The 27,845-nt window shown below is 39.9% G+C and overlaps 2 protein-coding genes across 5 annotated transcripts in view; one reads left to right on the top strand and one right to left on the bottom strand.

Annotated features, from left to right (window-relative positions):
- The first annotated feature begins 1,626 nt into the window (after nucleotides 1-1,626).
- ccng1 (cyclin G1) lies at nucleotides 1,627-12,536 on the top strand. 4 transcript variants are annotated; one of them, XM_067996128.1, is made up of 8 exons: nucleotides 1,966-2,287; nucleotides 2,813-3,072; nucleotides 4,573-4,845; nucleotides 6,012-6,265; nucleotides 7,124-7,202; nucleotides 7,288-7,386; nucleotides 8,174-8,372; nucleotides 9,697-12,536. In XM_067996128.1, the coding sequence occupies exons 3-8, from the start codon at nucleotides 4,573-4,575 to the stop codon at nucleotides 9,702-9,704; spliced, it is 912 nt and encodes a 303-aa protein (XP_067852229.1). In that variant the 5' UTR covers nucleotides 1,966-2,287; nucleotides 2,813-3,072; the 3' UTR covers nucleotides 9,705-12,536. The 4 variants fall into 4 exon arrangements, 3 of the variants coding, with proteins under 3 accessions (XP_067852230.1, XP_067852229.1, XP_067852227.1); XR_010965639.1 differs by lacking the exon at nucleotides 2,813-3,072 and having other exon boundaries at nucleotides 1,967-2,287; nucleotides 9,697-9,943; nucleotides 10,408-12,536; XM_067996129.1 differs by lacking the exons at nucleotides 1,966-2,287; nucleotides 2,813-3,072 and adding an exon at nucleotides 1,627-1,715.
- Nucleotides 12,537-13,266: 730 nt separating this feature from the next.
- Nucleotides 13,267-27,845, bottom strand: part of LOC137332364 (heat shock 70 kDa protein 4-like) — a 61,823-nt gene continuing 47,244 nt past the window's right edge. Inside the window, exons 15-19 of the mRNA XM_067996130.1 lie at nucleotides 26,555-26,680; nucleotides 24,429-24,536; nucleotides 20,176-20,295; nucleotides 17,224-17,385; nucleotides 13,267-15,830 (exon numbers count right to left, since the gene is read on the bottom strand). Coding sequence (XP_067852231.1) covers nucleotides 15,624-15,830; nucleotides 17,224-17,385; nucleotides 20,176-20,295; nucleotides 24,429-24,536; nucleotides 26,555-26,680 — 723 coding nt within the window. The 3' untranslated portion in view covers nucleotides 13,267-15,623. The remainder of the gene's footprint in view (nucleotides 15,831-17,223; nucleotides 17,386-20,175; nucleotides 20,296-24,428; nucleotides 24,537-26,554; nucleotides 26,681-27,845) is intronic.

The raw sequence follows: 27,845 nt of genomic DNA on the forward strand, positions 1-27,845 counted from the left end.
AAAAGGGAATATGCAGTAAACGGGAATATATTGAGAGGGTTAGAGAAAGTGAGAGACCTTGGAGTGCCCGTGCACAGGTCCCTGAAGGTGGCAGTAAAGGTAGATAAGGTTGTGAAGAAGGCATACGGAATGCTCTCCGTTATTAGCCGAGGTATAGAATACAAACGCAAGGATGTAATGATGGAACTGTATAAAACGCTGGTAAGGCCATAGCTGGAGTATTGTGCGCCGTTCTGGTCACCACATTACATGAAGGATGTAATTGCTCTGGAGAGAGTGCAGAGAAGATTTACAAGAATGTTGCCAGGGCTTGAAAATTGCAGCTACGAGGAGAGATTGGATAGGGTGGGGTTGTTTTCCTTGGAGCAGAGGAAAATGAGGGGTGACTAGATTGAGGTGTACAAAATTATGAGGGGCCCAGATAGAGTAGACAGGAAGTACCTGTTTCCCCTAGCGGAGAGTTCAAGAACTAGAGGACATAGATTTAAGCTGATTGGTGGAAGGATTAGAGGGGACATGAGGAAAAACTTTTTCACCCAGAGGGTGGTGGGTGTATGGAATTCGCTGCCCGAATTGGTGGTAGACGCAGGGACCCTCAACTCTTTTAAAAAGTACCTGGGCCTGCACCTAAAGTGCTGTAAGCTGCAGTGCTACGGACCGGGTGCTGGAAGGTGGGATTAGAATGGGCACCTGGTTGTTCTTCGAGCCGGCGCGGACACGATGGGCCGAATGGCCCTCTTCTGTGCTGCATCTTTTCTATGGTTCTATGGTTCTAACTGGATTGCTCATACAAAGAGCTGGCATGGGCTCGATGGGCCAAATGACCTCATTCTGTGCTGTAACCATTCTAGGATTCTAAAAGGGCCGAGTGTGATTTCAAAGCATAAATGCCAATACCCCCCACCCGCCCCCGCATGAATGAAAACTTCTGTTGCCTTTCAAATTTCCCTTCCCAACAGGCAGAAATACCTGGCCTCATCTTGACATTTCATTGGCAGCTTTCCTGATGACACAGGCACAGCTGAGCAACTGTCTTCTGGGCAATCACAGAAGCAATACCCTCTATCAAACCCTCTGTGCATAACGTATAATGAAATGTCAAGCTTCTTGAGAATAGTTCCTTCCTGATTTTTGGAAATTGGACACATAAAAAAGTACTAAGACATTATTTGTATATTCACTTCCTATTTACATATTAGCTGTACCAGCAGCTTCTGTTGAACTTGAGCGTATGGAGTCGTTTACAGCATTGCATTCGCTGTAAAGGATTTAAACAATTCACTTTTGAATCGAGCCAGCCGTGCCATTCAGTTTGTTGCTGTGGTTTCCCTGCCCTGATCTGCCTGTGCAGCTGGCAGGCTGTACTGCTGCATCAACGACCATTGAAAGGATTTTTTTTTTGTTTGATGCGGCTATTGTCATCATTTGCTGGGCAAACAATAAGTAACGTTTGACCTTTTTTTTTGATTAATGAAACGGTAGGCATTCCATTTAAAGTAACCCGTTCCTTACACAATTCAGTTCTACTCCTCTCCTGTAGCTGTCTTCCTTTATAGTTGATTTGCATTCCTGCCAGATTTAGTTAATACAAAATTGACCTGTTGTGTAATCTACAAATGGAAAAAAAGTGAATACATTTGCAGATCTTTTGTAACCTTGGATGTGTCAAAATTGAATAAAAGTACAATACGTTAAACGTCTGGACGCTTTATAAAGTAAGTTTTACAGTGACAATGGAAAAATGCCACTCGTTTCTTGCGGTATTTGTGTATATACAGTGCAGATTATATAAATAATCTTTCGAGACAAGATCGAGCCGCTTGAAATCTAACTGTGGGCGAACTTTTTTTTTGCAAACTCGAACTTATTGTAAAAACTGTGAACTATAACCGAGTGAAGCGGTTTAATTCACGGCGTAGGAATCAGCGCTCGGAAAGGAGTCAAACATTCGTTCATGCTGCAGTCAAACTGAGATTAGATTTTCCGATCACTGTCTCCTAATTTTAAGCGTTTATTAAATGCGGAGGGATCCAGGGTTTCTTTTCTTTTTTTTCTTATCAATTGCAAATGAGCCTGTCTGGAAATGGACAGGGTCAAAGTAAAGGGCAATTTGATTGACTTCGGAACTGAGGAATGGGAAGTGAAGAAATCGTGCGTTGGGCGATCCGGAGAAAGAAAGAGGACCAATTGGCGTGAAACAAGGGTGGGACATCACGGTGGCTTTAAAAAGAGACGATTGTTTTAAAAGGGGCCCCAGAGAATCGGGGAACCGAGTGAGGACGAGAAGGTAATTTTATATTCTAAACGGTGGATTTAAAAACTGAAACCATTCGATATTAGTTCATGTAATATTTAAAATATCTTACTGAAGGAAAGACGCTTTGGTAATCTACAGAGCCAGAGTTTGGTGGAGAAACGGAGGAGATATATATTTGTTCAATACTATGTCTATTATATATGTATAACTTATGTGCATCAGTTTATATATTTGTATTCACTATATATATATATATATATATGTGTGTGTATTGCATCTGTAGTTTTTGGAAAAAGATGTGAGTAACAACTTGCTGTGTCCTGCACTGTGCTGAATTCCCGGCTGCACTGTAGTTTCTCTGGTTACATTGTAACTACTAGTTACATTTTAACCAAAATCAAAATACTGCGGATGCTGAAAATCTGAAATAAAAACAGAAAATACTGGAGAAGCTCAGCAAGTCAGGCAGCAACTGTGGAGAAAGAAACAGTTAACGTTTCGGGTCGATGACCTTTCTTCAGACCTGAAACGTTAACTCCGCTCCTTTCTCCACAGATGCTGCCTGACCTAATTATAATTTAATCTCGGTGAAACGCCCGGTGCCAATGCTGAACGACACGGTGTCTGCTGATTCTGCTACATTTGTCGCCAGTTTGTATGAAGCAACTGGAAAATGCACCGATCCCCGGCCTGGAGATGGCAGTGGGACAAGTCCGGGCATATTCTGTGTGTGCGGAGACATGAGGCCCCGGGCTGGCGTCTGCTGCTGTTCGTGATGCTCCCCGCCTCCGGGGCTGACCCTGAACTGGTGACTGGTGAGGCTTACAGTGGGGGAGGGACTAGTATGCTCAGCAGAAATTCCAGTCTGTTCAGCGGCCCATTGCTACTGTTAGATTCAAGCTAACCTAGGCTGTTTTTTTAAAATAACCCGGCTAGAATATTGATTAAGCTGCCACCCCACGATTGTGTTTCCAATCGCTTATTAATAACTTACCAGAGTGCTGCATATGCTGAAATATACAGCAAGTCCATAAGCATCTGTAGAAGAAACGTTTAGGTTAATATTTTGAGTCAGAACTCCGAATGAAGGGTTCTGATAGTGATTACACCCAAAATGCTAGCCTGCTTTTTCTGTCAACATATGTTGATAGACCTGCTGTGTATTTTGAGTACTTTTATATTTTCATCAAATTTTGTATTTTTTAAATCTGTCTTCACATGTAATGGCTAGCTGCTGTTAATCCACTGTTGAGGGGAAGGAAACATGTATCACTTAGGTACTTGACATATTCTGGGCTGGTGGATTTAGTGTGTTTGCTGTGCCAGTGTGTGTGTTTTAAAGTAGAAATTAATGATGATTAAGAAAACTCTAATGTAATTTATGATTAGAATTTGTCTAAATAAGCAGTTTTATTCTTTTGCCACTACTTAGCTCGGGGTGTCTGTTGCGATTCCACGCCTCTGGATGTTCATCTTACACATTGAGATAAAGCAGCCTCCATTACCATCTGCCATCCTATAATACGTAGAGGAACTTTATTTTGCTGCTTGGAAATTCTTTCTCTTGTACGATGTACATTCTTGTCTGCATGTGTTCCTGGCTTTGTACAGAAGCAAGTAGGTTGGTAAATGTCTCTGCAGCACTTGACATAGTTTGGGACATAAATCTGTTACATGCACCTAGGATGTGCGGGAAAAAGGATTTACAGCAGGGGTTCCAAGCTTTTTGTCTTTGTTGGTATAATGGGTGCCTACCATGGATCCTCAGGGGCTACATATCATACATTTTAAATCCATGCTCCCATGATTTGCATGTCTGAAGTCACTAATACAAATAGAGCTTGTGGTTCTGATTTTGGATTTATTCACAAATGAGTCAACAGTGCTAAGAACAGCCTTTTCCAAACCCCGAGACCCACCGAATTCAAATAGGACAAATCAACCAATTAGAAATGGAAGCACATATCGGACTGCGTTGCCTGGGCTCCGTGGGCCACCTTTGGCCCATGGGTGCTAGTTTGTGCAAGGTGCACTTGAATTCAGAAATCAACTGAGCTTCTTTCCTCATGCTAAGGGCTGATTCTGAAAGCTGAGTACCTGTTTTGTAAAGAGCAGATTAACACTTAGCTATCCTGTGTTGAATTCAAGACAGATCCAGTTGTCAAGAAGAGTTTTTAAAGGAGGCATACGCATTTGGATCTCTAATCGTATTTTGGTGTATAATTGAAACCCGTTGTATATCACAATGGTACTGCAGTATTTACTTGGCTGTATTGTATTGATGACAATATTGTGTTGTTTACCTTGCGTTTCAGATGATTGGAATTGACACAAAGGGAGCAAACAGTGAAATCCTGGCACTTGTGAGCCAGCTAAATGTACAATTGGAACAAGAACCAAAATATCAGCCAAGGATAAACGGTTTGAAGGTCATCGAATCAGCACCTGAAAATGGAATCAGGATGACTGTGCGACTGAGAGAACTTGAAGTCAAGGACCTCCTTAGTCTGTCCCAGTTCTTTGGCTTTAGCACAGACGCATTTGTCCTGGCTGTCAGTTTGCTTGATAGATTCTTAGGGTTGATGAAGGTGAGGCTATTGAATTATTTTTCCTCTGCTACTGCATGAGAAAAAACATGACAACTATAACAAAATCATGTGCAGATATTAATATATGAAAAAAGGCTTGCATAATTGCACAGTACTAGCACTGTAGATCCATTGTAATGCTTCTTCTCACCATTTACAATGGAGACTCCCATTAAATGTAATCCAGGAATAGAGAATGAAAGAGTTCAGTGTAAACTTGCTGGCAACACTTTATCTCGCCATTTAGGACCGAGATGAGGAAAAATTTCTTCACTCGAGGGTTGCGAATCTTTGGCATTCTGTACCCCAGAGGGCTGTGGATGCTCAGTCGTTTAGTATATTCAAGGCTGAGATCGATAGATATTTGGACACTAAGGGAATCAAGGGATATGGGGATAGGGTGAGAAAGTGAAGTTGAGGCAGATCAGCCATGATCTTATTGAATGGCAGAGCAGGCTCGAGGGACCGAATGGCCTGCTCCTGCTCCTATTTCTTATGTTCTTATCGGGAATGACGTTTCCTTTGATATCATGAGTACATTCCTACAGTTGGACTGAACTGCAGATTGTGTGAGTCCAGAGCTATCAATTCAGCTTGATACTGCCTGGATACAAAATGTGCTTTTTCTGGATTCACATTCAGATTTCTGCAGTTGCCTGACCCAAGTGCATGTGACTCATCAGGGCTGGACTGAATATTGTAACACCTTAATATTTAAAAAAAATGTTTTCACATTACTAGCAGATCCCCTGTGATGTTTGTAGTGAGTCAAATACAGTGTATTTTATAAAGGGGATGTTATCAACAAAGTGTGACACTTGTAGGGAGTGTATGTTAATGCACAAGACTTAATATTAGATTTAACTACATACTTGAGTCACTTTAAGATAAATTATGGGCCTGTTGGTGATGTACAGATGGTTGGAGATGCTGGTGCTGGGCACTAATAAGATGCCTCCCTTTCTTTCATATGTTCTATATAAGTCTATAGTCTTATTTGGCTTACCTAAAAGTTTAAATGCAAAGTAAAATGATATTTTTTAAAAATCTGTAGATGATCTCTGTAACTTCTTGTAGATGGCTGTGGCATTTGTTGAGTGTTTGCAGCATGTTTGACTTTCTTTTAAAAATGCAATTGATTAGCGAAGTATATTCTTTGGTTCCAGGTGCAGCCGAAACATTTGTGCTGTGTTGGCCTGTGCTGCTTTTATCTCGCTGTAAAGGCAACTGAAGAGGAGCACAATATTCCGCTCGCCAGTGACCTGATTCGAATCAGTCAATGTAGATTCACAGTTTCAGATATGATGAGGATGGAGAGTATTATACTGGAAAAGCTGTACTGGAGAGTGAAAGCTCCAACTATCTTGAACTTTCTGCGACTGTATCACAAACTCATTCTGAACTGTTCTGCATCTGAAAGGTATGGGTGACTTCAGTGTTATTTTAATTTGGTTTGAGTTATCATTTTGGTTACCTTGTGTTAGATCTATCAGCCCAGGGGCAGTTTGTGTTACCTGCAGTGGTAAGTGGGAGTTGGAAATATCACTTTGCCGCTGCAAGTGAGATATTGGCTTCATACAGGCTTTTGCATTTCTAATTAACGTTTAGGTCTGTATATTGCAAGTACTTGCCTGAACAGAGTTTAAAGGTTCTGTAGAAAATAGTAATGCCCAATACTGGCAATTCTGTGCCGAGATGGGGTGGGGGGTGCGGTTCTGCAATTTTCTAGTGCTCTTAATTTAACTGCATCTTACTATATAAGTGACTGGCGAGGCACTGGCTATGAAAGTAACTTACTGAATATAAGTGGACAAAATGATAGAACAAAATGAAGGAGTTATTTAGGGTGTTGAAACCCCAACATTGCTACAACATGGATTATATTATTCAATAATCTTGAGGACAAGAGCCTAATCTTGTGGTGCTAATGTAGCTCTAATGTTTCCACACAAGATTGGTCAGACTTTCCCCAGTGGATAATGTACTTTTCCCAGCCCCAGGGGTGACTCTTGTGCAGCTTCTTTTGGCGAGTTAGTTTGCAGAGGCTTGGCTACCATTTATTTGTTTGCTCTTAGCCAGGAGTTATGTGTAGGTTGTGTGCAAAATGTGGATGAAGAGGGGAAAATTTAATATAAGGGACAATTCTCCTGTATATTGCATGCTATATTGGATTGATGAGAGTTGAGTCCTCTAATGTGTAGAGAAATTGTACAACTGCTTTTGACACTACTAGATTACCTGAAGAATAGAATTTGTCTGACACACTGCCTCTTTTTAGGAAGACGATGCTGAATCTTGAACGACTCGAATCCCAGCTTAAAGCTTGTAATTGTCGCTTTGTTTTCTCCAAGACTAAAGTAAGTTTAGACACTAGTGAAAGAAACTTTTTTTAAAAAAATAAAATGTTTCATTTTTTTTGCATAACATTTTTGTATTTTTTAGCCCTCCATATTGGCACTGTCAATCCTCGCACTGGAGGTCCAAACTCAAAAGTTGCATGAATTAATGGAGACCATAGAGAGTCTACAGCAGCATTCCAATGTGAGTGGTATAGTGTTACATTAAGCTGTGTGACACTAGGCAGCAGATTTACCTTGTAGTTAAAAATAAAACTGCTGATATAGGTCCTTTCTAAACTAAGGAGTTAAGGATTTAAATAGAAGATAATTCGACTAAGAGTACTTGCTGTCTTCTAGAGAAACTATGCCAAGGAACTTGGGTTTTGGCAAAATGGTTTTCATCAAGGATTTTGTGTACTTTAATAGTGGAACAGGATGAATATTTTATAAGGAGGGTGTTTGTGAAAAGATTTTTTTTTTAACTTAAGCAATACCATGGGAAATCGAGGGTCAACCTTGTGGGGGTGAAATTAGTCTCTACCAGTATCGCGAAACTGGCAATAGCGAGCCGGCCACCCATTTTACACTCTGCCCGATTTAGAAAATTGGACGTAGTGTAAAACAGGCTGTCGATTCGCTATCGCCCCCAGTGTCTCTATAGCTGCATGTTTTTTGGTGTAGTAATGGGTTGTCTCCTTGGGTAGTACACATCTTGAAGCCCCAATAAAATTGCCGTCTTGTATTTCCCCATGGCATGATCAGCACTGCCTTTCATAGTTAGTTCCAGGATTACCTACAAAATGAATGGTGCAATTCTCTTCAGCTGGTTCCAACGGTGACCTCCACTGAATTAGTGGCTGTGTTATTTTTGAAACTGACAATAGGTTAAAACACTCTGGCAGAGAGATTTGACTGTTGTCTCAGTTCATCTTTTTTGGGAGAAAAGGAGAAAATGGTCTAGTTTCATAACTATTTTCTGTTTCCCACAGATACGTGACCATGATTTGTTCTACTGGAGAGAACTTGTTGCAAAATGTTTAGCAGAGTATTCATCATCCAGGTGCTCCAGACCTAATAACAAAAAGCTCATGTGGATTGTATCAAGACGCACATCTAGGCAACTTCGCAGTTACCATCGTATAACTCCTCTTCCAACGATCCCTGAAGCTGCCACTTGCACTGAACGAGGTATGGACAGCTGCAATCTTTTGCAGAAATCAATTAAACTTACAGTAGACATGTTTTTTGTTTTAGAACCCAATTGCAAACCTATGATCCCTCTGAATTCATTTCCCCCTACCACCATAAATGTGTGCTCTCCTCCCCCTGCCCATGTTATCATTACCCGACTGAGTGGGCAGCCATTCTGTTCCCTCTCTGCTGCTGTTGAACCATATATTAATAGGTGTATAGAAATGACCAAATTGGAATTGCACTTCCTTTACTCTTTTTAGAAATGATAGACAAATTGTATGTGTTCCTCTACAAGAATAGTTCCAACTTTTTTTGATAACTGAATGCTGCATATGGAAACTATGCAAAAGGAATGAAACACTCATTTCAGGATATTTTTTGGAACATTTTTTTCATGGTGCAGGGGGTGGAGAATTACTTTTAAATGTATTTTTAAAGGTGCGTTCACAAGCTATTTTTTTTTAAAAAAGCACTTGTTAAAATTAATTTTCCCCAAAAATTGCAAACCATAAGAATTCAATAGTTTGTCTCGGTAATCAGTATACACCTCATACCCATTATGTTGATTGGCAGATCATCTGGCTGGCCTTGTTTAAGATTGTGAACAGAGAATGTTTTTTTAAAAAAAAGACACAGTTGGAATTATCAAAGGCCAGGCTTATAGGTTTAGCATGCAGGAGAATTGCTAGGAGTTACTTTGTTGAAGCCAAGTAAGACAATCCACTGATGTGGAGAAGCATAGCATCTTAATTATTTTGTATTATTACACAAAGACAAGTTGTACTGATTGGATTAATTGCGTTGTTTGCCCTGTTATCTTCACTTGCTGTGAAATAAAGCAGCTTAGCAATTTGTATCTGGCCTCATCAAGTGCTTTTTTTTGTCCATCTTCAAGGAGTTTGTAGAGGCACTTGAGGACACGTGTGAAATATATGAATATCTGATTCAAATCACCAGGGGTGGGGGGTACAATTGTTACACTCCTGGGTTATGCTATCATAAAGTTAGATATTGAAGTACGGGTACATCCCTGAACTTGAGATGCTCAAACCATCACTGCCGTACCCTAGAGAATATCTAAAGCATGACCCTAAACTTATAACAGAAACCAAATACTGCTATGTTCTAACCTTGGATCACTTTTCTTTTATGCTTAATGTGCTGTTGCTTGTGTGCATGAGATATAGAAAAGTTTTATGCTGTCGTATAGCAAATGTTCAGACACCCTGATGTCTGGAAATTGACATTTTGGCTTATGAGCCATAAGTTCAGAAAAACAAATCCTAATGCTTGGTTTCCATTTTTTTTTCTCTTGCAGAACCTTAATACATTGTGCACTAAAAAGGACCGACGTTTGTCAGATTAAGTGCCTCAACAGTGAACTATTTTTGTTAAGTCTTCACAAGAAGAGTCCTTCTATTCAAGATCTACAGCTTGCAGTGAAGCAGTGTGCAGGATGTAGTTCAGAAAATTAACACTGGCAGCTATTTTTTTACTATTGATCTTCCAAAAGTTTTAAAATTCTGAGATGTGATCATTATGGGGGTCTAACCTTTTGCATACAGGTACTTAATTATTCAATTTTTGATAGTTGAAAGTAGGGTTCAGACAAATATATGACTTTATATGGAATCATCCTTTATTCATTTCATTGGTTTAATTTAAAAACTCAAATTAAGTTTTTATTATCTAGATAAGTTCATTGTTGTAGTGATTTAAATTTGTATGTCTCATTCACTAGGGCAATGGAAATTTATTGATTCTCCCTGAGGCAAGTTCTATTAGCATACAGATCACTTAACAATCATGACCTTCTCCCTTCCTCCCACCCCAAACTAAAAGAATTGAATTGCAATTAGATGCATACATATCCCATAAGTGGACTGGAAAGTGATTTATTTGCATTTATCCTATCAAGGCTACTTTATGTATCTGATGTGATTGTCTGGTCCTTGGTTTATTTTTTTGCTGTATCAATGGCTGAGAAGAGCCTACAGTTTTGTAACTCTCCCTTCATTTTCTCATTCAGTGTCCGCTGCCTCAACAAGTTACATCTCATGCCTCCCTGGATAAGGTGATATGCAGCCAGTCCACATCCACAACAATAAATGCAATTGGAGGGAAGGGAAATAAAAATGCACTTGCCTTAAGTGCTGAAGATAACCATTTGTGCAAGCATTGGCTCAGTGATAGTACTGTCACCCGAGTCAGAAGATTGTGTGTTCAAGCTGCACTCCCAAGACTTGAATTACATAAATATTCTCTTCAGTGCAGTACTGAGAGTTGTTTCTATGGGCAGACTAATCGTTTGGGAAATCTCACTACCCCCACGATTGGTTCCATAGCGCTGTATTATTAGTGCCCCCCTTCCATAAGAATCCTGCGCCCTTTTTGGGAGAGCTATTCGTCCCGATTGTTGCATAATACAGTTGCTATGCTTTTAAACAAGACTATTATTTAGATTTCCCTATTTTGTTTTATTTTAGTCTGCAGGGGAATCCATAGTGAAGGTTTGTTTTAACTTCAGGATAGTCCCTAAGCATAGAAGTTGCTTGACTGCAGTTCCCTAACTTGTGAAAATGTTGGAGTGGGGTAACCAGGTATTTTTGGAAAGTGGTTTGAGGAAATGAATAGAAATTGGGTTACTATGAAGATGAGGCTTTTGGGCATGGATTTTAGAGGAATTGGTTATTGAGTTTGTATCTGAACCGTGAAGGAGTTATGTGCCATAAAACCAACCAGTGGGATTCTTTTTTAATGTAAGGAATGGTTGGAATACTTTAGCACCTTTTTTTATTAAAAAAAAACCTAGATTAGTGTAGTGCTGTACCTAGTGCATTCACTGCTTGAAAGGTTGATTCCCAAATGGGAATGTTGGAAAGACACTAGGTCATATTTTTAGCACTTTTTTAAAATATAAAAATGCCTAGATAAATTCCACATTAAATCAGTGAAGGGGGTAACAATTATTTTTTTTTTTACATAGTTTTGTTTTTTAAAAAAAACTCTAGCTTCTTAGCTTACTAAAATTCTTTTTTTGTTTGCTGCAGCAACTCTACTTAATGTTTTGCCTCTCTGCTTATGCTGCTTTTTTACTGATACCATTTTGTGAATTGAGCATGCTCTACATTGAGTATTTAGCTTGTTGGTCACCAGGTTACTAGCAGTAAAGAGAACTGGTACTTTACATTACTAGTATCTGGGAGGGGATTTCTTGATTAAACACAAGAAGCTTGTATAATAAACTTGCTATTTAAAGTTATTTACATTCAGTTACTAGGTTATGTGATTCAGTGTGCTTGAGACTTATGTATTACTGTAAAATGCATTTTGTGTTGAAAGTGTTTTTGAATTTTTCCATTTGGCTTGACTGTTTCAAAATCATTGAAGTGAGCAGTAATAAAGGATGTATGTATATGGAGGAAGAAAACAAGGATTGAAACGAACCAAATGGAGATTGACAAATGTAAAAATTTTATAATACTTCAGGACTCTACAGGTGAAGTTTTCTAAAAGTAATTTTTCTCACTGTCTGCTTTAAGAGATTTGCACTCTAACTCAGTTTTGTGTTTTTTGTTGCTGGCCTTATGTTTATTTTAAAATTTATTTAAATTGGGCTTGTATTCATTTTAGCCAATGAATTGATCATTTTCATTGGTGCAGTGCAATATATGTCAGGCTTAGTTATAAGCCTGCGAAAAAAAAGTTTACAAAGTAATTTTGTAACAACTATGACTTCTATATTTTAAACTTAAAGCATACTTTGATTTTCATTTTGTAAAGAGTTGCTAAACATTTGGTTTCAATACTAACAAAAGTGTTTTGCATAGAGATGATTACTTAAACATTGAGAACCTGTAGTTTGTTTTTTAATAAACTATTCTGTAGCCTTTTTTGTTTTGAAAGAAACAGCATGAAGAACTTGCTTGCATCTCAAAGATGTTTATCTTCCAATGTGAAACCATTGATAGCTGTTAGACAAATGCTATATAAGCTAAAAACTGATGCTGGTTGGTGCCTTTTTGAAATTGTGGCTTGAAACCGTATGTTTGTTTTGTTACGTTGTATAGAAAGTATTCAGCTCAGAAACTGTGCAAACTCCAATGTTTGACCTCTTTAGAGTGGCCTTTATCGAATAAACATTGAAATTGTCATCAACGTTTTAAGTTTGTTTTACTTTATTTCAACTGTGCTGGGTTAGTGGCTGAAAGAACAATAGTCTTGTACATGTAAAGAGTATGCAAAAGATAGAAATGCAGATTCCGCCTTGTTTCCTGCCATTTGAATGCTGGGTGCACGGGTCGAGGAAGGTGGGGGGGGGGCAAAAGAGAATTTATTTTAAAAATCCCTGCTCACACTGCGACAGATATGCGGTCCCTTCCTCCACGCCTACCAGGTCAGAATTTTATCCTATTATTGGAGACTACCTCCAATATGCTAAAGGCTAAAATGTTGTCCAGGGTCAGTGTGGTATCCCCTTGCAGATGCAGCCCAATCAAGAAGTAGGAGAGGAAAGCCTAGGCCAATGAATGACCCTATGATGTGGGAAGGGAAGAAAGAAGTACTGTAGATTAACCCAATCCTGTCATCACTAACATGCAATTTATAGCATGGGGGTGGGAGGGGTTAAAGAAGGCAAGAATGATAAAGTCAGAGGCAGGACATTTGAATTTGATGCACTTTCTCCTCTTTCAACTCAGGGACATGAGGTCAACTAAAGTACTCTAGTCTATACGGCTCAATTCTAGAACACTTGAGTTACCCACTGAGTCACTCCCTTAGAAGGAAAGAGTAACTGGATTTCTTGAGATAATCTTCCCTCCCAGCCCATTTGAAATCAACCAAGACACCACTTAATTTAGTGACCTTCGTTTAAAAAAACACAAAATTTTCATTCAATTTCTTTTATTGCATTTCACACTCTGTTCAGTGAAATAGCAAGAGTATAAATATACAGTGGAAATAGCAACTCTCAAGCCTTGTGACATGGTAGGCCAATGGACAGTGTTTGCAAGACTTACAGTCCTTGAAATTATACAGTCTGATGACTATAATGAATTACCACCTGTTATATTGAGGTGCAGCTTCATAACTCAGTATGCAATACTTAAGCAACAAACTGGAAACTGGACAGACTTGACTAATTTCTCAGCAAACAGGGATCTCTTAACTGGTCTTATATCATACACGGTACATTACACACCGGGTTATTAAAATAACTGAAGTAACCTGTGTACAACATACAAGGCAGTTGAGGGATGAAATGTAAGTAGTGTATGGAGGAGGGGGCACACATCCTTTTTTAAAAAAAGACTGGCATATCCACAGCAGGATTCTCCTTACATTCCGTCCTCTGCCGTGACCGTTTATTCTTTTCTATATAAAACTAATATCCAGTTACAACACTATGAAAACTGACAACAAAGTTCAATGTCACTAAAGCAAACACCAACCTTCATTCCATGCAGAAAAACAACACAGTAGATTATGGGAGAGGGAGAAAAGATAACTTGGCTACTCATTTTTAATCCGGTGCCATATACCTTCGATTATTTGTGGCTGCCCAAGTTACAATAATTCATTGTTTTGGGGTGTGGGTGTGAGGAAGCATTGCTTCTTCACACAATGCATTCTGGGGAACTTGCGTCATAGTTCAATTTGTACTTGGTTTCTGCACTTACATTTTTGCATAAGCTAACACATGGAAAAGAAAAACAAACATGTTTATTTTGGAGTTCATAAATGCTCTCAGAAAATTTAATGGCCCAGCTACAGGAGATTGAAAATTGGTCACCAAGCCATCATCCATCCCAAATTTAACCACACAAAGAAGAATCAGTAGTATTCCCTCAGTGCTTAGAAAAACCATTGCTTTTGCTATAGTGCTGCTTGTTCTTTTGAATATAGTTTATCTTCCACTTAGGCCAAAACAGGTCCATCATCCTGCAGGTGTAACAAACAAAAACTATTCTATCACAATCTGGATCTCTTTTATTCACGATTCAGAACACTTGGCAGGTTAAATTTCTCAAATTAAATAAAATGCAGTGTGGCATTTCCCTTTAATGAATATGGAGTTGGTTGTAGTGTTTATTTATGGACCATGTATTGCAACATTATAAAGCCTGACACAGCGCTGACAGTTCTTCTGAATTTGCTGTTCTTTCTGGAAAGTCAACACTGTGCTATATGAATGCAACTGAGCATTTTGTTGGTTTTTCTCTCCCCTCCTCCCAAAACTTGTATTTACATCCAACACCACCATAAACAATCATGAACATTACCATACACGAGTATATTCAAACAATTTAAATTTAATATGGGAATTAAAAGGAAGAAACCAGTGCCACAGATCTAAGAAATGTAATTGAGTGTAGAAATTGTACAGCAGCCTTAACTGATGCTACATCCAATACACTAATTATATATAATCACAATCTGCCTTAGAAGTGAACCAATATCGGTTGTGTTGTCAAATATTTGGACAGACAGCATCTCTCTTTTTGTTGACCAAACACAGGATTTATTTCCATTTTTAGAATACTGAACCTAAAACGTTCTCCCTTTAACATAAGATCCAAAGTATTTTAATTTTGACTTCAACACTTGACTGTTGTAAAATACAAATAAGTAGCATGTACATAGGTGGAAATTGATGGTAGCATTCTAAAGGAAAAATATGGTTCGTGCATTCCTTGAAGATTGGGATTCTTTAAAAAGGCAGGCAATGTAGCTTTGTTTCTAATAGCTGTCAATAACTATCAATGCAGGCCAACAAAACAAAAAAAAACACAAAACAAGAACACAGCACTCGAGCAGAACACGAGCGACTTAGTGAAATGCTGGTGGACATTTTGCTACCCAGCATTCTAATTACCAGCAGAAAGCTTGCTAGGAAAGTTCATAACCGAGTCCTGCAGTGTCAGCAATCGCCACCTTTTGGGGTGGAGAGAGGGGGCTAACAGCAAATTAAAAAAAACTTTCCCCAGTGAAACAAAGCCACAAGCAAAGTCAAAACAATTTTTTGTAACAAAAACATTTAATTCAAGCCCCAGTTGTATCAATTATTTTCCCTCCCATTGCAAAGTTAGGGAAGGGTTAAAAAAAATTACTAAATTTGCCGGAGAGGTTCAAGAATACCAGGTTCAGGTTACTTCATTCACCATAAAAGGGGAAAAAAGCTGCCCTGCGGAGTCCATGACTTTAAATTTTACATAACAGTTTGGGTAGATGACTGTTGCACCGTTACTCAATGTCCATCTCTGGTAGAGTTTGTTGGTGCTGTTCTGCGTTTTTCTGGGCATTCTCAGTGGTAGCAGGCGTAGAGCCCTCGGAGTCAGCACTTGGTTGCCCGTTCACTGGTCCATTCTGTTCTGCCTCTTTCTCTTCCTTTGGAGGCTCTGCTTTAGGCTTTGGCTTGCTAACAATGGGATTGCAAAGATTGACCAATTCCTGAGACAGAAAGTTAAAACTATTAACGCTGGTGGCAGCATTATTTTACAAACATAGGAAAAGGGAGAAAAGAAATCACTAGTAATGCTAATTTCTGGGGGGGGGGAATTAGAAAATTAAAAAAAAACAGGGACAATTTCAGGAAAAATGTGGAAATTCTTGCTCTATTCCTTAAGATAATAAAAGCACCACAAAACCGTGCTTACTCATAACGCATCACTAGACGTATTTAACTAGCCCCCTTCCTATGTTCCCAACATAGAACTACAAATGACCATTTCTGTCAAATTGAGCCATTTTCAAAAGGTCGCAGGCTTGTTACTCCACTTCATGTCTCATACCCTTCAATAGCTCGGTTTGCAAAAAAGTTTTCCATTCCTCTCTTCAAATTTACAACATTCTCCACTTTCACTGCTTTCCTGGGCAACCCTTCCACATATTCACCAAATCTTCCATGAAACTATATACTAACTGCATATTTACCTCAACAAAGCCATAACATTTTGGGGGCTTGAGCATCAACAATTTTGTACTAAGTTAAGAAAACCCATTAAAGCACGCACACGCACAGCACAAATCACCCAAAATAATTTCAAGTAGCAAAAATCTATATTATATTTTCTTGTACTCTTATCAAAACCAATTATAGTAACCTTCACATGTTCTACACCGTCAGGTACTGTATTGCTTTCACCTTTTAAGCAGGCCATGTAGAATAACTATTTTCCCTCGCAGCAATGCCAACAAAATTAATATGGAAAATATTCTACACAACCATCATGAAGGCACCAGTTTGTTTGTCCACCCCTTGCAACTCCTTTTCCAAGCTAGTAAAGAATTACACTACCTACATTTTGTTCTAGAGATGGATGGATGTTAGCTCTCAGGCTCCAGGAAAGGAAATACAAATTAATAAACAACTAAGTAGTTTTAGGAGGAAACCCCATTTGAATCGCATTAACAGAAAACATAAGTAGCCTAAGTAACAGCAAACTTGCTTCAATGAATGATGTATTTACAGCATACATTCTCTAAGATACAAGATCACAAAGGATGAGATAATTCGGCAAAAATAAAAATCCTCACAAGCACCATCCCTATCACTTTTATTTGCCATCCATGGAAATAGAAGTAAAGCAGTCTAACCATAAAACAATTGTTATTACAGAACATCTGTTCTTAATGCTTCTTCCTTTCCTTCCCTTCCCCCCACCTTCCAAAATAACCAAACTGGTCACACTTTTCCAGTGGTCTCCGGGAGCCTGGATTAGTACATATACCTGCTCAAACAACACAGGCAAGTCAATGTTAAGAAGCCTTGGGAGCTCTAATTACAGAGATGAAAATCAAACCCATGGTAATTTATTTAAATAGCTTCTAAGGTTGTACTTACCTTAACTTTGGTTCGGATTTCTGCACATTTTACAAGTGGGGCTTGTGTTAGAGACTGTTTACTCTGCAAATTCATCTTACTGTTCATCCATTCCATTGCTTCTTGCACTTGCTTTCCTACTTTCTCCATCTCCACTGGATCCAGATGATCATACTGTTCTTCCTAGCAGAGGAGGAAAAGCAAACCACAAAAATCAGACACTGATATGAACGAGCTTATTTGCAACAGCTAACTATCAAATGATATCACATTTGAAGGAAACAGAAAATGCTGGAGAAGCTCAGCAAGTCAGGCAGCATCTGTGGAGAGAGAATGAGTTTTTATTTCAGATTTCTAGCATCCGTAGTATTTTGCTTCACATATGAAGAACTACTTCAGCTCCATTTTAGCCACATCATCTACCACAGATTAATGTCTGAATTGCTGGGAGAAAACATATCTATTTCTGTTTGTCACACTTAATTCCTGTATTGTGATTGGTTTGTCATGGTTGATTATAGAGTATCACAGCTCTCTTGCAGTGCTTTAAAACACTTTCAGTTTTTGTTTTAAAACCTTTTCTCATATGCTTCCTTCCAATTCACCTATTTTCCAACATGGCCCAGTCCCTCCTTGCTCACTTCAGCTTCATCTGCAGCCAGCTCTCCTGCCATAATCTTTTCTTTACAAATGAATATAACTTTACTCAAATCTTTGAGCTAGATGCCCCATTTTTCCTTCACCTATGGCACATTCCCCCAAAATTTGGTCAGCAGCCTACAGGGTTATCTTGAGCTCAGCTGGAACAATCAGTGACAAGTCTATATTTCCAGGTTCTATTAGTGAGCTGGGTTGGCTGGTTGGTCAATTGTCAAGTGCTCTGAAGTACTGCAGACCTGCCTGGTTCAGACATCAGATTACTAAGTCTACTACTGAGGGTTAAATTGGATCTAAACTTCCAGTCAGACGTGTCATTTTGGAACCATCTCGATCCCAAAGAGACCCCGCTTAACTTTACTAATAATGAAAGTCTCACAAAACTGAACATAGTGGCTGGTGAGAGTACAAAAAGACTACAGAATTTGCATTGGGAATCAAAGGGTAACCAGAGACGTAGAGACTCAAGTTATTGTGATGCTAATATAATTGCTTAGGAGAACATTACTAAGAAGGGAAGTAATTTTAATTAAAAATCTCTTTTCCCATTTTTTTGGAGTTTAAAAAATTCTCCCAACAAACAGAAATTAAGTGCTCATCTTCTTGCCAACAACTCCTGCTGTTCCAGTTCTAAAAAAAGATAAGATACCTGGTATCAACAGCAAACACTTCATTGCTAGTGAGGATCAGTCTTAGATGCTGAATCAGAAGCATGAGCAATTAAAAAAAAAATTCAGTAGGGCTCGTGGTCTGACATCTCTGGATGAATATACATGACCAAGGATGCTGCAATGAACAATATAATTCTCACTAATTCGCCAAAACTAGTTGAGTGCCTGTTCTGTTGTTCAGATCTGCAGATTTGAAACATATTTTGTTACACCTCCATGCACAAAGTATTTCGCCCAGCTCTCAAAAATGTTTCTCTTATATTGTAGCTTTTGAGTTATTGCTCCAATCTATACAGGACAGCGTTTCTTGGTAACCAACTGTGAATTTATCAAATTTCCAAGACAGCAGAATTGTTAATCTATTTGTGTGTAAATATCATCTATCAACAACATGGAGCATGTGGACAACTGCTGCCAGTGCAAAAACATGTTATAATGGAAAAAGATAACAGACTGTTTCAATTGCCCTTCCATGAGTAATGGAAAGATGCACCAGTACTTAAAAGCTGTCATCGTTCAGAACTTATTTGCAAATGAATTTCAATATAGGCAAGTGTGAGGTTGTACATTTTGGCAGAAGAATAAGGAGGCCACATACTCCTTGGAAAATAAGAGTCTAAATGGAGTAGAGAAATAGAGGGATCTGGGGGTAAAGATACACAAATCACTAAAAGTAGCAATGCAGGTTAATAAGGCCATTAAAAAAAGCAAACCAAGCACTGGGGTTCATTTCTAGAGGGATAGAATTGAAAAGCAGAGAAGTTATGTTAAACTTGTATAGAACCTTGGTTAGACCACACTTGGAGAACTGTGAACAGCTCCAGTCTCCATATTATAAAAAGGATATCGAGGCATTGGAAAAGGTGCAAAAAAGATTCACTAAGATGATACCAGAACTGAGAGGTTATACCTATCCAGAAAGATTGAACAGGCTGGGGGTCTTTTCTCTAGGAAAGAGAAGACTGAGGGGTGACCTGATAGAGGTATTTAAGATTCACAGATCAGCCATGATCTTATCAAATGGCAGAGCGGGCTCGAGAGGCTGAATGGCCTACTCCTGTTCCTATGATGAAAGGGTTTGATAGGATAGAAATAGAGATGTTCCCACTTGTAGGGGAAACCAGAACTAGGGGCCATAAATATAAGATAGTTACTAATAAATCCAAGTAGTTAGAATGAGGAACTCACTACCACAAGTAGTAGTTGAGGTGACTAGCATAGATGCAGGGGAAGGTATATAAAGATGAGGGAGAAAGGGTTAGATGAAGTAGGGAGGGAGGAGGCTCATGTGGAGCATAAACACCGGCATGGGGCCGAATGGCCTGTTTCTGTGCTGTACATTCTATGTAAAAACAAAGCTGCAATTGGATAATCTTCAAGCTCAAGTGGTAGGTTACAAATCACTCATGCTTCACATCATGATGTATGACACTTGAACCCCTCTATTGCAATTCAACCTCACATATCCTTTAAGAGATTTAGTAATAGTATTAAGAGTGTAAAGCTAAATCTAACAGATTAAACAGCATTACCATTACAAATATTATGAATAAACTCAAAGAATCTGGAGTATAATATGTGTTCAACATACACATTTCATTTAATCGGATATTACTTTTGATGACAAATGTCCTTGTTTACATACTTTATTTCTATAGGAGTTTATTATCTTCATGTACTGCTGCACCTGTCTTCCCAGCTCATCGAAGGCCCTTGGCCGATCCTCAAACTCTTGATAGCGGTCCCGAATTGGCTGACCAAGTTTCTATAAAGAGAAATTGACACATTAAGGACTTGAATGCATATTAAAGTATGCTTGTTCATTTGAAAACAGGCATGTGTCAAAAAAGTGAATGGGAGGGGCTACGGTTGCAGAAACTGGCCAACTTGCCTGTTTGCTTTGAATTTATACCAATCTGATGGGATGAAAGATTTCTGCGTGTGCTGAAATAGCCCATGTGAATTTGGGAAGTCTCAATTTGGTTCCCCGTAACCATGGGGTAGAATTTTTGCAACGTTTGCAGAAACACCCAAACAAGTTTGTGGTGTAAAATTCTGCCCACCTGAATCACATAGCATTGTTTACCCAACTTCTGGGTTGAGATTCCTAACCATGCAGAACATGCACTAATTGAGCCTACGCTGGGAGCTCACAATTTTTCAGGCGGGGGGGGGGGGGGGGGGGGGGGGAAAGAAGAGAAGGAGTGAAGATAGGAGTTAGCAATTCCAGCGCTGCTGCAGCTGTTTAAAAGGGCTGCAGTGGCCACAACTTTCTACGTGGGGGGGGTGGGGCAGGAGGGGGCCCGAAATCAAACGGCTCTGGTCTTCTCAATGCTTCACTGGAGGAAATTGTGGCTCATCAAGGACTGAATGTCACATAAGTAAATCTAACACAAAGGTAGTGCAGGGGTCGAGAGCACTACTGGAGAGGTAGAGCTGAGTGTTGTCAGCGTACATGTGGAACCTGGTGCCACATGTTTGGATACTGTTGCAGAGGGTGCAGCATATAGATGACGAAGAGGAGTGGGTCAAGAATAGATTGTTGGGGGACTCCAGAGGTAATGATACAAGGGCAGGAAGAGAACCCATTGCTGAAGAAGCTCTGGCTATGGTTGGATGGGTAAAAGTGGAATCAAAGCGAGGGCAGACCCACTCAGCTGGACAACATAAGAGAGGCATTCGGAGAAGGATGGTGGGATCGACCGTGTTAACGGCTGCAGAGATGTCGGGAAAGACAATGAGAATTAGTGCTTTATGGTCACAGTCATAGAGAATGTCATTTATGACTTTGATTAGGACCGTCTCAGTGCTATGGGAGGGGCGGAAAACTAATTGGTGAGATTCAAACTGTGGGAAAGATGGGCACAGACTTTGGAGGCGGCAACACATTCAAGGAGTATGGACAGAAAATGGAGGTCGGAGATGTGATAGTGCTTTGCAAGGGTGAGCTTTTTGAAGAGGGAAGTGATGACAGCAGTTTCGAAAGGGAGAGGACCATTTACAATGTCAGCTAGCATGGGGCCAGAGGGAAAGTTGGGTGGTTACCAGTTTGGTGGGAATGGGATTGAGAGAGCAGGAGGCGGGTCTCGTGGACAAGATAAGTTTGGGGAAAGCATGAGGGCAGATAGGAGCGAAGCTAGAGAAAGACTCGGGTTCAGAGCTAGGGGAGAGGAAAACTTGGAGGAAATTTGGCTTGGTGAGCAAAGGGAAGACAGGATACAGCAGAGGCAGTTGAATGGACGGTCTCAAACTTAGTGACAAAAGTTCAAGAGCTCCTCGCATTTGTTGTTGGAAATGAGGGCAGAGGGGACAGGAGATACAGAATACAGCTATCCAACCATGCCAAACCAAAGGGTGCATGCCACAAAGTAATGGCCACACATTTACTGCTGGCCCACACAAAGCCCTCACTCCAGCAGGGTACACTTTTAAACTGCAACTTACAATTGAAAGCCTTGACAAAGTACCAGCTTAAAAGGGCAAAATCATTCTAACGCAACCTAGCTAAATGATGCATACTGACTTATCAATATAGCATGGCTGTAGTTCGGGAAAATACTTGTCACTAAATGTGCTCCTTCAACTTACATTTCAAGACTGCTTCTTTGCTTACAGGATAAGGTGACTCCTAATACAAATGAACAGACCCACACCAACAGCAGAGCCAAGAAATTACAAGCCCTTGACACTCTGAGGAAGCACTTTGGACATTCTTGTCTGTAAGAGCATGGAGGCAGTACAAGGTGGTGAAATTGCAGACCTCTCCCAAGCTCTGGGCTTTGTACCATCCACTGCATGGATGGTACGAAGGCCACATGGCATTCACACAACTACAAAACCTTTTTACACATTGCAAGGTCTGTTTGAAAAGTGAAAAGTGCCTTTTGGAGTCAGCATTCTATTAGTGGCCAAGAATTAGTTAGTAGCTCAAAGCAGCCTCCAGCCCGCTCATTCACGTTTACAAGTACCAGCATAGCTAAACACACCCTAGTGAGCTTCAGGAGGTAGCATTGGGTGAGTCACTGTGGATAGGAGCAAACACAGCGTCAGAGCAGGAGCAGGAACAGGAACCTGATGCCCTTTCAGCCACATGTCTGCCAGTGAAGGGAGTGTGTGGACGGTACACACTCCCTTCACTACCGGCGCACCGTGGCTGCAGTGTGTACCATCCACAGGATGCACTGCAGCAACTCGCCAAGGCTTCTTCGACAGCACCTCCCAAACCTGCAACCTCTACCACCTAGAAGGACAAGGGCAGCAGGCACATGGGAACACCACCTGCACGATCCCCAAGTCACACACCATCCCGACTTGGAAATATATCGCCGTTCCTTCATCGTCGCTGGGTCAAAATCCTGGAACTCCCTACCTAACAGCACTGTGGGAGAACCTTCACCACATGGACTGCAGTGGTTCAAGAAGGCGGCTCACCACCACCTTCTCAAGGGCAATTAGGGATGGGCAATAAATGCTGGCCTTGCCAGCGACGCCCACATCCCATGAATGAACAAAAAAAAAAGGACCCCTGTATTTTAGGCAATACAGCAGTGTGATGAAATTGAGCAGCAATGTCATGTTGCTACTGCTATTCAACGGGATAAGATCAAATTGTTGTCCAAGCTGGGCAACATATCAACAATCCTTATACCAGCCCAGAAGAAGCGGCACACAGCAAAGCTAAGGGCTGTGGTGACCTTAACTGCCAATAACAGTGCTGTCCCTGTTCACAGATTAGGTGCAGGTCGCCCCACACCAAATAGTACAGCTTTGGTGACACATTGCCCGCAGAGGCAATTGCTTTTGGTCACTGACTGGTGGATGTGCCAGGGCCTGCAGATGGTTGTTGGCATAATTGTGGGTCTGGGCAGTCAGGCTCCAGCACCAGCTGATCTCCATGACGTGTCTTTTTTCACCTTGTAGCACTTCAACAATAAAATATTGTGATGGGGGTTGCTTTTAAAGAAACCCACATCATTAATTTTTAAATTGACATGGCAACTTGCATGGGGCTCTGTAGCTTGCAGTTAGATGCCTTGTTGCTCAAAGCTAAAGTGAAACTTTGTATTCTTGGAACCCCTTTTCTATTCACCATCTTGTTTAATGATCTTCCTGCTCTGTTGAGCTCTTGCAAATGCTTCACTTATAGTTTGCATTGCATTAGGACGTTTTACTACGTTAAAGGCGCTATATAAATTCAATTTGTTGTTGCATTGATTTTGCACACATTTGGCAGCTTTGGCTTCAATATAAACATTCCCAGAAGTTTTAATGCTAACTCCCAACCAACTGAAAAAACAGCAAAAAGAGCTACTGACTTTGTTTTTAAAACCTCTGCCTCCAAGATCTCCTTTCTGTATGGAGCTTGCCTTTATGTCTGCTCCATGTAGCCAGGTTGCACAAATAAATGATGGTACTTTTAGTACAAGTGCATTATCAATACGATAATGATGCTATCGCATGTGACAGTGGACTTTAGGCCAAACAGAAGTTAAAGCATAGGTGTGAATTTAGCAGGGATCTGCTGAAATGGGTATCTGCTTGATTTCTCAGGCCTTGTACACCCGGTGTGATGTGCAATTCATTGTTAACAACACAAAAAATGCATTCCCGTCTGCGCCATTCTATATACTAGTGGCAGGGGTTTGCGAAGGTAACTTTATTCCATTTTCTAGGTCTGCTTTGCTAATAATCGACAACGATGAATGGCAGGGTTTTATCACCAATATCACATGATTTAAACCAGAAATTTTACTCCTACGAATCTATAAACACAAAGTAGAGTAAAAGTTTTAACTTCAGGAATACTAAGTTTTGTTTCACTGCATGTTAGAGAAATAGTTATGCATTTCATACATGTGTATCTCCCAGGAAGAGTCTCACTAAGCCGTACATATTTACCTTCAATTCGGTCAATTTATCTATGTACACTTGTTTTCCCTGATCCTCGCCTTCTTCGTACAACCAGTTTTCTGTATCTTCTAGTAGAAGGCTTAATTTGTTTTGTTCCTAGGAGTAAAAAGAAAGCTTCATATTAGTCTTTGAGTCAACAAAGGGTACAAAAATCTACATTTTACTATCAATTCAAAGTATCTGGAGAACTTGGGACTCCTAGTTGAGAATCAAGAGCGCTGTCCCAAGTATTTTGATTTTTAAAAAACAGCACCTGTTCTTTGAGTTCAGAAATTACTACAAACAACTGGCTTGCACTGAACTGAATAGAAAGTAGCTTCTTGTTGGGTAGGGTTTATTGTTATGGTAGAACTACTACATAATCATGTACAGGCACGATTCTGCCGGTGCAGCAACTATTTTTCCCCAACTCAAATGACTATGCAATTGACCCAAAGGAATGGGAGAGAAAGTACTTTACCAGCATCTTAATGCAATTAGTAGTACTCCCCAAAGGCAAAATGCAACAATGAAATGCAAAGTAATTTTAACTAAAACATCATGATCAAGTTAGTCCAGAGAGGGACAAACCCGAAAAAGATCTCAGCAGTGTATACAAACTGTTATGGCTATTTTGTCATCCCAAAAATGAGGTTAGAGATTGTTTCTTCCTCTCCAATGGGCAAAATAACTCGCATCATAGGAAAAACTTGGCAATATTAAAAAGCACAGGCATGTTTTGATAATAGATTTCAGAGCACCGAGGAACAATTTGGCACAAGGCAAAACAGAGAAATGATAAAATCTTGATAAAAATACACAAGTTCGTTATTTCTATTGTGTTATTTATTATAACTATTATTTCCCATTGCTGTCTGCAATTATCTTTGATGTGGAGATGCCGGTGATGGACTGGGGTTGACAATTGTAAACAATTTTACAACACCAAGTTATAGTCCAACAAATTTATTTTAAATTCCACAAGCTTTCGGAGGCTTCCTTCTTCCTCGGGTGAATTTTGTGGAAATGAAATCCTCGAAATGAAATCGCATTTATAAATCACAGAACAATGCTTGGTGATTACAGACTGTCTTTTCAACTGCCCGTTGCCAAGGCAATCAGTGTGCAGACATGATGTGGTGATGCCGGTGATGGACTGGGGTTGACAATTGTAAACAATTTTACAACACCAAGTTATAGTCCAACAAATTTATTTTAAATTCCACAAGCTTTCGGAGGCTTCCTCCTTCCTCAGGTGAACGGTGTGGAAATGAAATGACAGTCATTGACTGTCTTCCTTCTCTCTCTCTCTCTTTTTTTTGGGGGGGTTTGTATATTCGGTGGCCTTTTAGGTGACACCTTTCTGTCTGCTCACTGTGATTGCCTTGGCAACGGGCAGTAATCACCAGGCATTGTTCTGTGATTTTCTAATGCGAAGGATTCGAAAATTTCATTTCCACACCGTTCACCTGAGGAAGGAGGAAGCCTCCGAAAGCTTGTGGAATTTAAAATAAATTTGTTGGACTATAACTTGGTGTTGTAAAATTGTTTACAATTGTCAACCCCAGTCCATCACCGGCATCTCCACATCATGTCTGCACACTGATTGCCTTGGCAACGGGCAGTTGAAAAGACAGTCTGTAATCACCAAGCATTGTTCTGTGATTTATAAATGAGATTTCATTTCCACAAAATTCACCTGAGGAAGGAGGAAGCCTCTGAAAGCTTGTGGAATTTAAAATTAATTTGTTGGACTATAACTTGGTGTAAAATTGTTTACAATTTGCAATTATCTTAGCTTCAAAGCAGGACCTGAGACATAGAATAGCCCATTATAAAACTCCAGTTAAAGGTTTAGAACCCTCCACTTTTATTCCTCATTACACACATGTTATAAATTGGATAGTCAGGTGGTGAAGGATAGAATACTAGAGCCTAGTCTTCAGTTGCTTCCAAGCCTTTATTCACAGAGCTCCACATTACACCCATACCACACCCTAGATCAGCTCTCTTATAAATGGATACAAGAGAGTTCTCAATTGATGTGCACCACCTGAATACAATTAACACTACTTGATTTAAATCACATGGATACACTTAACAACATATACCCTGGCACTGAATCAAATACTTACATCTTTACTGACAAACTTTTCATAGATTCCACATAGCTTGTCTCTACTTTCATACACATATTCTTCCAGTGCATTCTTTGCATCATTTCTTTCCTTTTCAAGTTTATCTTGCATAATCATTTTACCCTAAATCGAAGTAGAAAAAAAATTATAGTTAAAATATTTCAATAATTTCAAAGCTGCTTGCATAAATTTCTATTAAATTTAAGATAAAATTGCATTTGCAAGGCATCTCAGAACAGAAAATGTTCACAGGAACTCTGTTAAGCTGATTTTTCAAACCCTTTTCAATACTGTTAATCATAAAATAGATAAGGGTTCAATCAAAATAAATATAGAAACTGGTAGAAGTCATACACAGGGTACATTTGGAACTGGGTTGAGTGTGCCAAATTGTATGAATTGATAGCACAAAAACTGCCCACAGTATGGTATGAATTGGCACTGAAAGTCTCGAAGCATAGCTCATTTAGGAAATGGAAACATTTACCCTGGTGAAGTAGCGATTGCTCTCCCAAGAATGAGACTAATAACACATTTATGGAAAAAGAGGAAGGAGCTATACGCACCAAATCAATGCTATACTGGACCGAGATGTACTTGACATGGGTACAGAGGAAAAACTGAAATGTTTTGCACATTCATCCCTCATCCTGATGAGCCAAAGATTTGTAGAGATCAATAAAGTAGCATATTTGAAACTTGAAAGTAGTGCAGCTAAGTACATGGAAGCACTTTTGTTGTTAATAAGAATTTTGCTATTGTCCAAGGAGCAGAGTGGTCATGATTCAGTTTGTGGAGTTCCATGGCGACCATTCTACACACCCCCATTCTACTCCACAGGTAGTGCAGCAAGTATGCTCCCTTTACAAACATTAAGGGCTGACAGTCTCAGAAGTAGACTGAATGACCTTTTCTAAATGCTACATTTAAGCCTCCAGTTATAAGAAATTAAACCTGCAATTTATACAAAGCAGAATTTTTTTTTTTTTATTCGTTCACGGGATGTGGGAGTCGCTGGCAAGGCCGGCATTTATTGCCCATCCCTAATTGCCCTCGAGAAGGTGGTGGTGAGCCGCCTTCTTGAACCGCTGCAGTCCGTGTGGTGACGGTTCTCCCACAGTGCTGTTAGGAAGGGAGTTCCAGGATTTTGACCCAGCGACAATGAAGGAACGGCGATATATTTCCAAGTCGGGATGGTGCGTGACTTGGAGGGGAACGTGCAGGTGGTGTTGTTCCCATGTGCCTGCTGCCCTTGTCCTTCTAGGTGGTAGAGGTCGTGGGTTTGGGA

Source organism: Heptranchias perlo, chromosome 14 (assembly GCF_035084215.1).
Source record: "Heptranchias perlo isolate sHepPer1 chromosome 14, sHepPer1.hap1, whole genome shotgun sequence".
NCBI lineage: Eukaryota > Metazoa > Chordata > Chondrichthyes > Hexanchiformes > Hexanchidae > Heptranchias > Heptranchias perlo.